Consider the following 17160-nt stretch of genomic DNA (forward strand, 5'->3'; position numbering starts at 1 on the left):
TTTGTGAGGCTTTTTCCAGTAAATATTAACAATGTACTGTACACCATCAATAGATATGCTTTATCCACTGCCAGATTAAGGAATCCCCAAGCCGTTACGGTCCGGCGATGCAAAAATCCATCTCGCTCCTGCACACGAGTCGACCTCATCGCTCCATCTCCCTCAGCGGACGTGTTTTTTTAGGTATTGTAGGATGTGTCAGGCGCTCCCATTGGCTCTCGGTAGAACGACTCCATGCATCGGGTTTGGCGATCACTCCGAGGTGGAGGGTTAGCGCAGTGGCTAGCGCAGCGGTGCTACGAACCCGGCCACCCGAGTTCCATGCGTGGACACGACCAACATCAGTGGCGAATAACCGAACCGGTGCTGCGCCTCCCCTTCAACGAGCAGCCGCTGCGGCGTGACCACCCCGGTGCGGCGTGACCACCCCGGTGCGGCGTGACCACCCCGGTGCGGCGTGACCACCCCGGTGGGGCCGGGCGTGCTGCTGGCCACACCACCCGCTCACTCACGCTCTCTCTCTCTGTGTGCCACTTACACTCACAGATGCTCACTCGCGGCACTTTCGCCTGCAGTCTATGTAGGCTACGCGGTGGGAGGTCCCCGTCCTTGCTGATGAGCATTCCCTCATTATAACGTTCGCAGCGTGGGGGGGGGGGGTACGCGCTGACATTAGCACGCGCGCCCATCAGCCCGTCACGACGGTGCCCCAGGCAGCGGGGCGATAAAGCCACCGAGCGGCGATGACCCGTGACTCGTTCGTCATCGCGCAGATTGATCAACGTTCGCCAGCAAAGGTGATTGCGGTTTTTTTTCTCCGAGAGATTGAATTAAGGCTCCTAAACGCGTGCCGTAAAAAAAATACGCCGTATGGCCTTCACTTAACTCCGTGAGAGTCCCTGGAGACTAATTACCCCTCAAGCAAATGACACCCGGGATACAACAGATGTAGATATCCCGGCATTGTCTTGTAGCATTATTTATGAAAGCGCCACTACACAAGAGGGGAGTGGAGGCGCAGTGGTGAGCCAATTGCGCTCTGAACCCCGGCGAACTGAGTTGGATTCCCGGCCACGACTAACGTCAGCGGTGTGTGATATTCAAGTCGTGTCTGGGCCCCAACCCGCACTGAGCAGCGTGTTGCAGCGCCGCTAAACATTCCTTATGACCGACACGGCGTGGGGAGGCCCTTGGATTGTGAATGAAATAACGAAGGATCCGATAAAGGCCGCGTCATTACAAGTCGACATTGCTGCAATTTATATTCAGTCCACGAAACGTAAAGGTCAGTAATTGTCAGTGGCAATTGTGTTACGAAGGATTCGATTCCACCAGACCCCTAACACACACGCGCGTTAGTATTAGGTTCTACTGCTGACGCAGCGGTGCAAACGTTAAACTAACAAAGAGCGACCACGACCACCAACTGTGGGGCCGTGAGTCTGCAGGTGACGACCTCGAGGCAGCCTGCACGTGTCTCTAGCAGGTGCTGGTGGCGGTGTGGTGGTGGTGGTAATACACTTGCTTCCTACACGTCTACCGTGACGCACACAATCATTTACAGAATCAACAGAGCCAAGCCGAACCCGGTGGAGAAGCGTCACCGCCACCAGCAGCGCTAGCATTGCAATCCACCATTAGTAGGGGCGCCACCATCACCATCGGCACCACCACAACCATCACTGCCATCAGCAACCACCGTCGCCACGATCACAGTCATCAGCGTCGATGTACGGGGCCATCCGACCCCTGTGGCTTCGATCTGCCCCCCCCCCCAACCACCGTTCCACGCAACCCCCCCCCCCCCCCCCCTCTGAGCTACACGGAGACATGTTTTGCATTACGGCTTCTGCAGAGGCGAGGGCGTCCGCGTCTGTCGTCTCTCTCGCCGGTGCCGGGCCCCCGCATCGCCTCCCCTCTATCCGCCCAAACAAAGGCTGCTTGGGCACGCGGTGGCTGGACTGCGGGCTACAGGAGGCCACAGGCCACGCACACCTCGCCTGCCAGGAAGCTCACTGATGGGCCTGTGTCCAGTTCTTCAAGAATCTGAGCTCCTGCATTGTGGTTGAGCCCAGGGAGGATCGCAGGCAGGCCAGCCTCTCTCAATGTCTCAAGCCGGCGTCGGTGTCCCTGTAAAGGGCTCCACGTTTCTAAATCATGGAAATGAGAGGGCAAAGCTGCTCCCGAGAAGACCGAGCCCGTCGTATCGAGCGATAGACCGGGCAGCGTCCCACACGGCGTTACTTACACGGCCAATGAACCGATAATGACGCTCGACACACACACAGAGAGAGATAAGCGGTCACGCATTCGCTCACCCTCGCTTATACATGCAGAGTAAACACGCACGTGCTTGCTTTTCCACAATTCATGTCCAGCTTGTGCAGCCAATAACGCACGCGTATTGTTTACATTGCGGTGGATGCAGATGATTGCGGTGCGTCACTCGCGCGCGCGTTGTTGTTGTTATCGGTGGAGGGACAGATGTGGAAGGGATGAGAGCGGTGTCTGCGTAGTAATGCTGCGATCCGTGAACTCCGCGCAGCCCGAGTCGGCTCCACGAGACTCGATTCGGTGCCGTGTTCACCCGCAATCCGGCTCTGCGCGAGGCTCGACAAGTCCACTTACGGGGTATTCGAGTGAACCATACAACGGTGGATCCAATAGAGTGCAATGTGGAGTTGTAGAGTCCAAATGCGACAGCGTCTCAAGACGCCGTCGAGACAGAGTCGGCATATTTATTTTGTTTCGAGACGAGCAGCCTGCACGTGACCCTTCCTCCAGCCAGTCAGCCAGCAAATCTTTTGTATAATATCCTGTAGCCATGGTAGGGGTGCAAGGTGGGTGGGTGGGGGGAGGGGCGTGACGTCGACACGAACGAACGTGGCTCAACGCTGTGGGATGCAGGTGACGTCACTATCGAGCACGCACACTCTCTCGCCAGGCAGACAGACAGGAATCCAGGCAGGAAGTGGGTCAGGATAAAAACGATGTTCTCGTATAGTATGAGAAGGAGGAGGCAGTGGGTGACAAGCGGAGGAACACAATACGGAGTTGAGCCTGGTTAAGAACAGGCGCAGGGAGAGGAGAGCGCCATGAGGCTGAGGCCAGGAGCTCTTGGCCCCTGCAGGAGTGACTCCCGCGCTCCCACGTGGAGCAGGCCACAAACTCCATGACGTAGCCCCTAGATTCTCCGGGAACTATCATCATCATTATTGTTATTTCTATTCACTCATTCATGTGAACAATTCGTCGCTTCCTTCACAGAGTAGAGAGGCCGACTCAACCACGCAAAGGATCGAGAGCAGCGGTGCGCACAACACCAGCTCGCATCAATGAATTCACCAATTAATTCACTAATTCATTCAGTAGTGACGCAGTGGTAAGAAAGCAAGAAGGCCCTGGGCCCGATGCCCGACTCGTGCGCCTCTCCGTGTGGAGTCTCTGTGTGTGTTCTCTCTCCGCCTGCTGTGCTGCAATGAGGATGAGACAGGGCAGCAGCATCGCCCCCCTGCGAAAAACTGGCATGACCCTCCTGAAAAAGGGTCTTGAGACTCAGCGAGGATTTCCTGGGTAAACAAGCCCAATAATAAAATGAACACTTCATTAACGTATTAGGTTATCCATCCATTAATTCGTATATGTATTTAGTCATTCATTTACTTACTGAACAATGCATTCATTCATGAATGCAATCACCGATCCATTCTGGAACTAGCGCGTCCATCCGTTTATAGACAAATACATATTATTAATGTATTAATTCATTCATACATTGATTCACAAATTAATCGTGCAAACATTCATTCACTCATTCGTTGTTTAAGCCATTCACTCATACAGAGGTAAATTTTTGTTTTGTATACTTAAGTCAATCGTGACCTAATTAATTAATTGTGTAATTTAAAAAGACGAGGATGCGAGAGGAAGGTGGGCTAGGCGCAAACTCTCCTTCAACGGAGAGGAAATTGGCAGAGCCGCTGAGAGGCAACAGAATTGGCACCGATTACTCAAACAAAAGCAGCTCCTGCGTGGCCTGGTAATCACGGCCCTCTACGGCTACACGCACGTGTCAGGACGTGCCCCGAGCGGGATGTTTTTCAAACGAGGTTAATTTTAATATAAAAATGCCCTATTGATTTTACAAGCATAAACGTTGCTTTTATTCTACGTAACCTCAATAGGAAATGAAAGGCACGGTCACAGCAATGCGGTTGTGGCCATGCAACTCAAACTATGGAGAGCACATTGAACCCACTGTGGTCTGTCCCCCTTTAACGGAGGAGGAACAGCAACACGACACGAACTCTCCCTCTAAGCCCTCTCGTGGCCAGCAGAGCTCGACGGTGACATTTAGCTGCTGCCATCATGCGAAAGAGTCGAATAGAATTCGATTTCACGGCACTTCCTCGAGCAAGACGTCTGCATAGCGTGGAAGAGTAGGCCAAATCCACTGTAGGGGGGCTCTCCGTGGTGGGGCAATCCCATCACCACGTGGGGACCGCGTCAAGTCAGCAGCGCTCATCTCGGGCTTCATCTCCGAGCGTGGTGATGTAAACTCCACATTACAATGGCCGGGGATAGTCCATCCATAAGACGACGTGGATAACATTTTGGGCATTTTTCTCATCTATTTAAAAGCGTTATGCAAATGAGCCCATTAAGTGTGTAGTGGGTTCAACTTGGTCGCAGACGTAGACTTGGAAGCAAGACATTTATTCAATCCAACACACGGGGTAACTTTCCCCTTAACAGAATAACAACCTATGGCAGTGACCACCAGGCTAGCTACACTAGTTACTACACTAGTCACCATGTGTAGAAATCGCCACGAAGGAGACAAAGGCGGCCGGGTGTGTTGCTGGCCACCCGCCCCCTCGTGTGTTCGTACCAGCCTTCAGAGGTGCACGCTAAATGCACTTGCCCCAACAATCTGTTAAAGCTATACGGGGGGTCTTTGTCGTTGTTCACGTGTGGTAGCTGACACATGAATTATAAAATGCTATTTGGCCCTCAGTAAAAAAGAGGTTACAACCCCTGCCCCTAACGTCGTTACCCCCACCCCTGTGACCGTCCAACAACAACCCGCGGGGAGCGGTATTGAGGTCGGGGAGGGGCGGGGGTGGGGGAGGATGGACTCGATTTGTGCGTAAATCTCATCTCGTCACAGACTTCCTGGAACATTTACTCGACTCGTATTACCACAAACACCACCACAACAACAACAACAATGGTAATACTGACGAGAAATATTGCCGCTTGCGTCTCCAGGCCAGACTCGCCCCGTGTGAGTTCTCGTTTTGGCGATGGGTCTGTGTGTGGGGTGGGTGAATGCGAGGGCAATGTCACGGTTTAAGTCATCCAGCCCCCGGCCTCAAACACCTCCTTTTGTCCCCCACGTTACCCAGATTTCCCATCATTTGACCCAAACTGCTCCCACCTCTCAACTCAAACACATCACCATCACCGCAACCACAACCACCAGTCACAACCACCACAGTCACAACCACCAAAGACAGCGTCACCAACATCCTCACAACAACAACCACCATCACCGCCACAACCACCACCACAGTTACAACCAAGAGCAGCTACCCCCATCACAGCGACATCCACCATAGCTCTAGGCAGAGCTGCCGTCAGCACCACCACCACCACCATTGCCCCTGGCATCCCCACGCACGCCGCCAGGGTGCGTGGGGATATCGCCTCTCTCGCCGCTCCGGCGCAATCTCTGAGCAGCAGCAGCGGGAGGAGGACGCGCCACGACCGTCGGACGACCCCGCGGTCGGCCGCGGGGCCTCCGGTGGACGTCACGCGCCACCAGCCGGCGGATGATTGCGCCTGGTAGGGGGAACAGATCCCACAAAGCGACGCGCGTCATGCGCTTGGAGCTCAACGACGACGACAAGTTTGAATGAGGACACGCGGAGACTGTGTTCACGCGACACGGGGACCGTGTTCACGCGACACGGGGACCGTGTTCACGCGACACGGGGACCGTGTTCACGCGACACGGGGACCGTGTTCACGCGACACGGGGACCGTGTTCACGCGACACAGTTCGGATGGGAAGCGTTGCTGCGTTCGCTCCGTCTGTGACGCGGGGTCACGGTAACTCGTTCCGCTGATGCGATGTAAACGAAACTTCACTCCCGTCGATCTGTGTCTGGAACCCCTCAATGATGACAGGGGACAGCAGAGCTTCGTGGGGGATTCGGTGGCGGCTTCTCAGCGCTCCTCATCTGTGGAGTCGTCCCCTCTCGCTCCGTCTCTCTCTGCGAGAGCGAGCGAGCGAGCGAGCGCTGTGATCGAGGTGACATTATTATGAGTAGGCACTTGCCCTGGAGGCAACCGGCCACATTGATCGATCGGTTTCCCCAAAACGTGCGGCCACAGCCGCTATCCGAGCCCCATCGGTGAATCGCGGCGTGTACAGACGCCCTGTTCACGGCGCACGAAGCCTTGGTGCTACCGGTACCGTGGCGAATGATATTACAGCGCTAATGACATTACAGCGCTAATGATATTACAGCGCGTACTTCAAAACATTACTTCCCAGAACAGAGGCATGTTGGGGAAACAACGCGGTTACAGAAAAAAAACACGTTTCGGAATCCCCGCACGGGCACGATTGTTCTTCCTTGTCTAGACTCCGTGGTCTCTCTGTGACCGTGGCGATGGAGCACTCCGTGACTCACGACGCGGGCACATGCCGCAGGACGCTGCGCCGCGCCATCACTTTGGTGTTCGCCTCGGCCCACGCTGATCCGCTTCAATCTCCCCCGCCGCCGCAGCAGCCTGCGAGAGCACTCATCCACACGCCGCTCTCTGCTGCTCTCTCGCCCATTGTCTAGAAGCTTCCTCCCGCCCGCGCGCTCTCTGCAATGTCAAGACTAACGATCTGCCGTGCGGCGATGTTGTTGTTGCACGGTTGCTGAGGACATTCCAAAACAACAACAAACAACGGCTCGCAAGCGGACAGCAACAAACAGCACAGTGACAATCAAGAGCGAGATTCCATCGTGGCAACAGCTGTTGATGTCTGCTCCCCCCTCCCCCATCGCCCCCCCCCTCTTCCCTCCCCCATCGCCCCTCCTCCATTGCCTCCCCCCCTCTTCCCTCCCCCATCGCCCCCTCTCCTCTTCCCTCCCCCCTCCCCCATCGCCCCCCCCTCTTCCCTCCCCCATCGCCCCTCCGCCCATTGCCCCCACTCTTCCCTCCTCCATCGCCCCCCCCTCTTCCCTCCCCCATCGCCCCCCCCCTCTTCCCTCCCCCATCGCCCCTCCTCCATTGCCCCCCCCTCTTCCCTCCTCCATCGCCCCCCCTCTTCCCTCCCCCATCGCCCCTCCCCCATCGCCCCCCCCCTCTTCCCTCCCTCATCCCCCCCCCCCTCCCCCATCGCCTGGCGCTCTCTGTCCTCCTGCCGGACCCCAGCTTGATGCACAGGAGACGCGCGACCCGATTATTGCCACGGATATTAAAGTTGTAACCGCCTCTCAAATTGGAAAAGGTTATTTATTCTACGAGGATGATGATGATCATGGGTGGAGGGAATTCTAAAGTGAGGCAATGCGAGGGGAGAAGCGGCCAGAGAAGTGTTGTGTTCTGCGGTGCGGTGAGTAGGTGGGTGGGTGAGTGGGTTGCGTTGTTGTGACATGCAGTGTGGTGAGTGGGTGGGTGAGTGGGTGGGTGAGTCCGTTGTTGTGACAAGCAGTGTGGTGAGTGGGTGTGTGAGTGGGTGCGTTGTTGTGACATGCAGTGTGGTGAGTGGGTGGGTGAGTGGGTGGGTGCGTTGTTGTGACATGCAGTGTGGTGAGTGGGTGGGTGGGTGAGTTGTTGTGACATGCAGTGTGGTGGGTGGGTGGGTGCGTTGTTGTGACATGCAGTGTGGTGAGTGGGTGGGTGAGTTGTTGTGACATGCAGTGTGGTGAGTGGGTGGGTGAGTGGGTGGGTGAGTGGGTGGGTGAGTGAGTGGGTGGGTGGGTGAGTTGTTGTAACATGCAGTGTGGTGAGTGGGTGGGTGAGTGGGTGGGTGAGTTGTTGTGACGTGCAGTGTGGTGAGTGGGTGGGTGGGTGAGTGAGTGGGCGGGTGAGTACACGTGTGTCTGTACAGTACGTTGAACTTTTTTCGCACCGTACGTAGCCAACCGTGCAAATCGGAGGTGCGGGGGAATGACAACAAACGAACGCACAAGGAAGTGGGTTGTGACCTGCAGTGTGGTGGTTGGATGAGACGAAACTGTTGCTCATTATCATCATCATCAGCCATAATTAATCCATTGCTAGATGAGGTTCTACCCCCAAGGAGCCGCCACATCTCACGATCCTGCGATGCCAGGAATACCCCCAAGATCTGCTCACGAACTGCTTTAATCGCTCCATCTCCCTCGGTAGACGACCTATCGGACGCGTTACATTCCTTCTAACGTGGCTATCAAACGTGTTGAGACAGCGTGTCGTGTTTCCAGTAATAATAATGATAACACTTAACATGTTCATCCACTGCTGGATGAAGGCCTTCCCACGCCGTGTCAGTCATGCGGGTTATTTGACCATACTTCACCGCGCTGGTTGTGAAGGCGGCGAGCACAGCACGCTATTTTATTTTACTGCAGTGCCCCATGCTACCCACAACGCAACCTCTCACAGCTCTTAACACGATCGTCCATCTTCACCACACTGGTCAGCAGCGCAGGTTGATAAAGTGCGGGGGACGGCGTGGGGGGGGGAATACCCAAGCCCAGTTCAGATATCACCAATATCAGCCATGGCCAGAGTTCCTCGTACAGTGCGCTAACCACTGCGCCACCGCTCCCTCCCCCACCGCACGCAGGGTTCACGCGGTTCATGGGAATCGTTAACGTGGAGCCGAGCTGAGGATCGACCCCAGCCCCCGCCTGGAGTCACGGAGAACCGCGGGGGACTTGGCACAGGGATGTTGGGCACAGGCGTCCGGCCAAGGAGGAATGAGTGCAAAGGTCGACCGACTATCGGCTCGCTTCCTCCAATAATCCCGCGTGTGCCGCTGGACGGAAGGTGGTGGGGGAGTAGCGTGATGACGTTATCGGCATTATCAGCCGCGTTACGCTGGGCACGGCTTGCCGGGGGTTTCCAGCCTTCGAGAGTGGACCGAGGAATTGAACCACAAGAAAAAAAAAGAGTTGATTAAAGTTCCGAGTGGACGAATGAACATTTCAGGTCGTGGGTGTGATTTAACCGTATTTCACCAGACTGGTCAGTGCAGATGTGTCCGCTCTGTAGAAGGGCTGTTGTCCGACACGTTTGCCTTCTATAAATATTTTGCTACAAGGTTGGTGCCATTGAGTTGGATTTGGTTCGTTTCGTAGGAGCGGTCTCTGGGTCATCAAAGACATAGTTCGTTAAGGAGACAACGAGTTTTACTCCCTCGGGCGGTGCTGATTGAGATCTCTGCCCCGAGGCTGTGGGACAGACAAATATAGACACAGAGATGATGGTCTTTATTTATAACCGGTGATGAACCGGCCGGAACCCATCGATTGCCTTGGCGATTTCCCCCCATTGTTAGTGGTACAGACATCGTTACGTGTTTGTGTATATGTGACCAGGATCGCAGAAAATTGAGGAACATTTTTCCCTCCGAAGCATTTTTGGCACGATGTCCGACGTTTCGCTCCGCGTGCGAAGACAGCTACCTCGTCAGCAGGAACTGATTATGAGCAACTTTCCCGAACCGATGAAGCTCCCGGCACGTGCAGCGAAACGTCGGACGTCGTGGCGAACAACACACGACGCGAATCTAAAATGCAAAGTAAGAGCTGCACGGCGCCGCCGCCACACATCCTGCGCAGCACAAAAGGGCGACGCTGACCCACATCTCCCGAAGTGCCCGCGATCTCATCAGACCGCTGTCTACGTGAAGCGCATCATCTGGTGACGCTGCTGCGGCGTTGGCAGTGGTGCATTAGAATAATCAACAACAACACGCCACAATTGTCAACAACGCTGGCTTAAAACACAATTATATTTGTATAGCATCGGCGACGTTTCGGGAAATGGACCTTCTGCGTGATGTGCAATGAAGAAGGGGAATCGCCCAAAATCTCGCGGATCATATTCATAGAACAAGTTGCTATAGGCTGCTGCCGGGCTAGATTGTGGGGCAATGTCGAGCACAACAACAACATCTACTGTTGTACTGTACTATTCTCTCACGTCTAGTCGCACCTTGTACTCTGGTGGTAGCGCGCCTTACGCCGATAATCCTTACTACAGCCTGGGCAGCAGCGTTCCGGAGACTATTGAGTCATTGCACGGCACACGCGCACACACGTGTGCACGCGTACACGTGTGCGTATAGACACGCTCGTGTGTGTGCGCGCACGCGTCACGCAGACCGCTGTCTGTTACGAAAGAGCCGCGCGGCGGAGCTCGGTTGCGGGTTGGGCAACCCGGGCGTGCGGGGACCCACGGCGCGCGAGGCCGGGGTAAATGCACAGCTGCTGCTGCGGTGGTGGTGGTGGCCGTGGTGGCGAATTGTGAAACATTTGGAAGACGTCCACGCAGCGAGAGAGAGAGAGGGAACCCTTCACGCGGAGCACGGAGCGGACCGGCGACTCGCTCGCTCGATCAATTACTTCCCTTGTGCGGACGCAGCTGAGAGCCACTTGATGAAAGCGCCCGTCTCTTGTGAAAGTTGAATAATGGTAATGGCCATGATGATAATAATAATGACGATGCTGCTGCTCTGGATTTAAAGCCGAGGGAGCTTCACTGAGCCACCCAAGGCGTGGAGTGTGCTTTGTTTTCTCAGAAGGGTTCAGAGGTCAGAGAAAGCGGAGAATCCGGGGAAACCCCCGAAGTGGAGGGCACAGTCAGTGGAGCGCGCTGACAACCTCGGCTACCCGAGTTCGATTTTACGTTGGAATATTTTAATCGGTCCTGGGCCTCCCCTAGGTCGACTCAGTCTTAAATGAATACCTGGTGCGGTGTGTAAACATTGCCACTGGGGAGGCAAAGGCGGCCGGGCGTGGTGCTGGCCACCCCACTTCTTAGGGTCTGGGCTAACAGCACTTGCCCCAACGATCGGCTCAAGGCTACACGGGCGATCTTTGTCTGACGCGCGGGGAATCTCTCGGCCAGATTCACTGGAGTGAGGCCTCGCGTCTGCGCTGCCCCCACCCCACTGGCTCCCATTCACAGACCTGGGGCAGCGCGAGGAGACACTGCGGGCTCTGTCTGCCGAGTGCGCCTCTTGGCTGCGCGCAGGGCGATGAGGCCGCTCTCACCACGCGAGGCGGGAACAACCTGCAACTGCGAGGTTTGGCGAGGGAAAGATGCCAACCCCCCCTCCCTCCGCTTCGGTGCCAGTTTCATCATCATTGTAGCACTGCCCCGTGTCGATACCGCTGCTGGATGACGGCCCACCCCATGACCGTGTCGCTCACGGAGGTTGTTTAGCCATGCTTCACCGTGTTGGTCTCTCGCGCGAGTTGGTGACGGAGTCGGAGGGGGGGACACGCAGGACCGGATCGGAGCATCACTCGCCGCTGATTACAGCCGTGGCCGCGAATCGAACTCCAACGTTCGGAATCACAGCGCGGTGCGCTCACCGCCGCACCACAGCTCATTGCCGGTCGCGGTGTTGTGCCAGTGGCTGCGATTACAGCCACTGGCACAGCGTGCGACGACTGCAATGGGGGCGCACAGTGAGCCCCATTGTCACCCAACTGCTGGACCGGTCGAACCTGCACGCGTAACAACGCACAGCGCTCCTGCGTATAGCCTTAGCAGCCTGGGGGGGTAAGTGCTGTTCGAGAGCAGCGCCTATGAAGGCCGACAGGGCACACGAAGGGAAGGGTCGCCAGGACCACGTCCGGCCGCCTTTATCTTCCGAGTGACAATGTTTACACATCGTAACTAAGTACTAATTTGAGGCCGAGTCGACTTAGGGGAGGCCCAGGACTTGTTCAGATATTGGCCGTGAGCAGAAATCGAAATCGGATCGCTGGGTTCGTATCGCATTGCGCTAACCGTTGCACCACCGCTCTCCAACATGCACCCACATAAAACGCACACGCGTGCAAACACACGTAGACACTTAAACGACAACACACACACACACGTGTGCACGCAGCGTGCACCACCCGTGTACACACGGAGAGCACACACGGAGAGCGCACACAAAGGCACGCGGTGGCCGTGTCGGTCAACCGTCTTCCGTGGGACAACACGGGGGGGAGCGGGGGGGGCTTTGTGTGCCTCGTGGACTTCGCCTGTCGCCAGACTCCTCTGTCGCCTCAGTCGCCGTGGCCGGCGTGCAAAGGTCTCGCGCGTCTCGCCGCGAGGGCACTGCGGGCACGGGGGGTCGCCCACTGGCGGCCTGGTGAGAGCGCCGCGAGGGGCGCCTGCCGGGTCGCGTGTGGCCACAGCGACCGTGGCCACACACGGCCCTACAGGAGGTAACCACGTGGTGTGGCCACGGTCGCCGTGGTCACACCACGTGGAGTGGGGGGAGGGTCCAGGCACCTGTCGCAGTGCCGAGCAACAGGGGCGAGACCCAACCTGGAACACGACCCGCGTCTCCCCGCGCGCGTGTCGCGCTGAATGGAGCTCTTCAGCAGCTCGCGGTGACCTCTCGCCAGCGCAAAGTGATCGCCACCATCCACAGCCCTTCCCCTTCATCAGTAGCACTTCACCATCACCAACACCACCACCATCAACATTGTTGTGATCGTTACGTACTCGATGACCCATCCACGCGCTATTGTCGGCAGGCGCTGTCTGACGCACGCACAGCCATTCTCACCATAATTCACATCGCCTAAAGCCCTGCAGAGCTGTTAGCGAGAACCTATGAAGGCCGGATCGGTACACTAAGGGGTGGGTGGCCAGCACCACGCCCGACCGCCTTTGTCTCCCCAGTAACGATGTTTACACGTCGTAGCCGGCACTCCTTTGAGGTCGAGCAGACCAACCACCACCTCCACCAATGTCGCCACCACGAATCGCCGCCGCCGCTCACCTTCGAGCGATGAACTTCTCCGTCGTCATCCTCGCCTCCCACGCCGAGGATCTTGCGCGTCTTGAGCCGACTCAGCAGATCCGTCTGGCTGTGCTTCTTCAGCAGCGGCCCGTGCGTCTTGGTCGCCATGGGCGCCCCGAGCCTCTCCGAGCCAGCGCCCCCACTCCGTGCCCTGCACGAGCAGCGGGGGAAGAGGGGGGTGCGGGAGTCACATCCACCGCCTGACGAGTGCTGACGCTCAGCCCGCAGAGTACGGAACGCAGAGTTATTTTAGAACCACACATCCATCTCGCGTGAGTTGTGAACTGCTCTATATTCCCACAAATTGGTTCATAATTTAGGGTTATTATGGATAGGCATACCGAGTATTCTAGTGGTAGTGCCTTACGCCGATACTTCCGACTCCAAGCCAGCCCACCTCCCCCTCTCATCTCCTCTCTCGCGCTCTCTTCATCTATCACACAGACAGAGAGAGCTGAGGCTGTGATGTGAAGTTTTCGCTCTCTGAGAATGTTTGTGTTTTGAATATTCCCACTATATAATCCCTTGAACATCTCGTTCGCAAGGGTGACCAGGGTGTCAAGTGACACGCACAGAGCACACACACCGACACACAGACACACCAGCAGACTCGCAGACCTGCACAGCCACACACCTTTACACCACAACAATAAAGGCCTACCCCAGTCTGCATTCTGTTTGGGACAATTGCCGATAGCGAGCACCGATGAAGGTCGAAACGACGCACAAGGGGGTGCTGTGGCCAGCACTGATCCAGCACTGATCCAGCACTGATCCAGCTCAGACCCAGCACTGACCCAGCACTGATCCAGCACTGATCCAGCACTGATCCAGCTCAGACCCAGCACTGATCCAGCTCAGACCCAGCACTAATCCAGCTCAGACCCAGCACTGATCCAGCACTGATCCAGCTCAGACCCAGCACTGACCCAGCACTGATCCAGCACTGATCCAGCTCAGACCCAGCACTGATCCAGCTCAGACCCAGCACTGATCCAGCTCAGACCCAGCACTGATCCAGCACTGATTCAGCACTGATCCAGCACTGATCCAGCTCAGACCCAGCACTGACCCAGCACTGATCCAGCACTGATCCAGCACTGATCCAGCACTGATTCAGCACTGATCCAGCACTGATCCAGCACAGACGCAGCACTGATCCAACAACTGATCCAGCTCAGACCCAGCTCAGACCCAGCACTGATCCAGCACTGATCCAGCACTGATCCAGCACTGATTCAGCACTGATTCAGCACTGATCCAGCACTGATCCAGCACAGACGCAGCACTGATCCAACAACTGATCCAGCTCAGACCCAGTACTGATCCAGCACTGATCCAGCACTGATCCAGCACTGATCCAGCACTGATCCAGCACTGATCCAGCACTGACCCAGCACTGACCCAGCACTGACCCAGCACTGACCCAGCACTGACCCAGCACTGACCCAGCACAGACGCAGCACTGACCTCGCAGAGCTCACGGCTCCAGTAAACTCCAGCAAAGCGGGACCCACCAAGGGCATCGCGCAGTGAATTGCAAATGCGTCGCGCTCATTATGTATGCATGCGTGTGTCCCTGTTTACACGTGCGTGCGTGCGTGTATATGTACAGACGTCTGCGCGTACACGGACTGTGTATATACGTGAATGTGTGCATATACGGGACTTGTCCCAACAGTCTCGTTTGGGTAAGGCTATACGGGGATCTTTGTTTTTGTATGCGGGGGTGTGTGCGTACACATGTGTACGTGCACGTGTATAAACGTGTGTATGGACACGCATGAACATGCGTGCGTGCTCCCTTTGTGCATGCCTGTGTTTCTGTATCGCCTGTGTGTACACGTATGTGTAAACGCATGCGAGGACACGTGTGTGCATGCGGACATCATCTCGGCACCTCGCTGGATAAAGACGCGTCGCGTCTCCCGCGGCCTCGTCTCCCGCGCGCGGTCCCAGGGCTCGCGAGTTCCTGGATGCCAGCCGGGAGTCGCGCGTCCCGGGCTCCCCCCTGCAAGAGCGAGTGGCCACCGGAGCTCCCTGGAGAACGCAGCGCCCACGGAGCGCCCTGCAGCGCGAGAGAGAGGGAGACCACGGACGCGCCCTGCGCTGCCGCTTGACCACGAAGCGCCCTGCGCACGCGGGTGGCCACGAAGCGCCCTGCGCAAGAGAACTTGACGAGGCAGGGAGCGCGCCCCGCACGACGGCGCTGGGGCGGCAGGAGAGTCAAAACCGAGCGGTCGATTCCCAGGCTGAGACGAAGCGAGTGGCTCCCCCCGCGACTGCCTGTGCCCCCTCCCCCTCCGAGCGCTCCCTCTCGCTACTCCCTCCCTCGCTTCCTGCGCTCGGCGCGTGGGAGTCTTTGTGGGAGTCTTTGTTGTGCCGCGGGTGACGTTGGTCTGCGCGGGCGGGCGGGCGAGGAGGCCAGAGTCGGCAGGACGGGGGGGGGGGCGCGTGGTTTGGTGAGAGCGTTGGGGGCTGAGGGCGGGGGGTGTGGCAGTGGTGGTGTCGTGGTGAGCGCGACCCCAGTTCGACACTCCCTCGTGGTCAGCAACAGTGGTGATTATCTGAACTGGCATTGGGCCTCTCCTAGGTCGACTCAGCCTCAAATTAGTACATGGTACGATCTGTAAATATCGCCATTAGGGAGACAAATGCGGCCGGGCGTGGTGCTGGCAACCCACCTCCTCGTGTGCCGTGCCGGCCTTTATAGATGCTCGCTAACAGCACTTGCCCCAACAGTTTGTCCAAGGCTACACGGGGAACCTTTGTCGCTGGAAGGGGGTGGTGGCATCTGTGGGGTTTTTGAGCAGGGGACGAGCGCAGGTGGTGTCACCTGCCGGGTGTCACGTGCCGGGTGCCAGGTAGGGGAGGAGGTGCGTGGTGGTGTGCAGGAGACGGAGGCGTGCAGGGTGCAGAGAGTCGCGGGGTGCACGGGGCGGGGTTGGGAGGCGCAGGAGAGGGAATTCGGGGAGTGGAATGGGGGTGGGGTTCGGAATGTGCGAGTGCGGTTTGGAGGGGGTGGGGGGTGCGGGCCGTGAGGTTCCGGCTGTCAGTGCCGGGTGGGTGGGTGGGGGTCGTGGGCACTGAGGGTGGCAGGCGGCGCAGCGTGCAGAGGCTGGGGGCTTCCTGGCAGCGTCGGGGGATGTCGAGTGCTGCCATTCCGGTGGCATTTCGTTTGTTGTCCTCCCGCACCTCCGAGTATCACGGTTGGCTACGTACGGTGCGAAAGAAGTCCAACGTGAATACAATTGCCGCGATTCATTGGTTTCTATTCGGCTCAACAGTACATTGTTTATTTAACATTGTGTTCAATGTAGCGGCCTCCAGTGGCTGGGTGTGTCACGGTAACCCATTAAATACAACGTATCGTCATCGCAGGCACTCTCTATCCACTGCTGGATGAACGCATGCCTACGCCACCCCCTCCCCCCACGCTCCAATGCTGCCGTCACCAATCTCCACTGCTGCTGCACGAGAACCGATCCCGTCGCTCCGTTCCCACGGTGGCGTGCGGCTTTCCGCGCTTCTTTGCGCACTTTGCAACATCAGCAGCAGCAGCATCAGCCGCAGCCGCAGCAGCAGCCGCCGCTCGCTGTTCAATGCCTTTCCGTCAGTCTCCGGTGCCTCCGATCGGTGCCGCAGCTGCGAATGCTGATTTAACGACGCCTTCTTCTCGACGCACGCGGGACGCTCCTTCTCGTTACCACCACGGCCACCGCCACGGCCACCGCCACGGCGGCGCTCGCAATCTCCTCCTTGTTCCATCACTTGGCTCCCGCTTTGATGCAACAAAGATGCCGACGAAGCAAAGCACGTCGGGACTCTTCCCTCGCCATTCTTAAGACTCACAATCGTGAAACTTCGCCATCGATCTTTATCATCGACTAATCCATGCGTGACTGTGCTCAAAGTTACTGCGATGTTGGGTGCGTGGTGCAGGGCTCTGGGTGTGTGGTGCAGGGTGCGTGGTGCAGGGTTCGTGGTGCGGGGTGCAAGACGCAGAGCGTCGCCAGCTGTTTATGGAGATCTCGAACCGCTGATGAGGCCAACGCCGTCTCCGCGTGAAGGTGATGATTATGCTAAGTGATGATTATTCGAGGTGATGATTATTCGAGGTCACCGTCTCCAAT

The 17160-nt window shown here is 57.1% G+C and overlaps 1 protein-coding gene across 2 annotated transcripts in view; it reads right to left on the reverse strand.

The window, feature by feature from the left end:
• Nucleotides 1-15322, reverse strand: part of LOC133350153 (tumor protein p53-inducible protein 11-like) — a 67415-nt gene extending 52093 nt beyond the window's left edge. For both annotated transcript variants that reach the window (XR_009756018.1, XM_061564175.1), the window contains exons 1-2: nt 14928-15322; nt 13007-13178 (exon numbers count right to left, since the gene is read on the reverse strand). Coding sequence is in view for 1 of the 2 variants with exons in the window: in XM_061564175.1 (XP_061420159.1) it covers nt 13007-13135 (129 nt within the window). In the remaining variant the exon portion in view is untranslated. The remainder of the gene's footprint in view (nt 1-13006; nt 13179-14927) is intronic.
• Between the last annotated feature and the right edge of the window lie 1838 nt (nt 15323-17160).

The sequence above is a fragment of the Lethenteron reissneri genome, chromosome 33 (genome assembly GCF_015708825.2).
Source record: "Lethenteron reissneri isolate LAM-NWPU_2019-01 chromosome 33, ASM1570882v1, whole genome shotgun sequence".
Lineage (NCBI taxonomy): Eukaryota > Metazoa > Chordata > Hyperoartia > Petromyzontiformes > Petromyzontidae > Lethenteron > Lethenteron reissneri.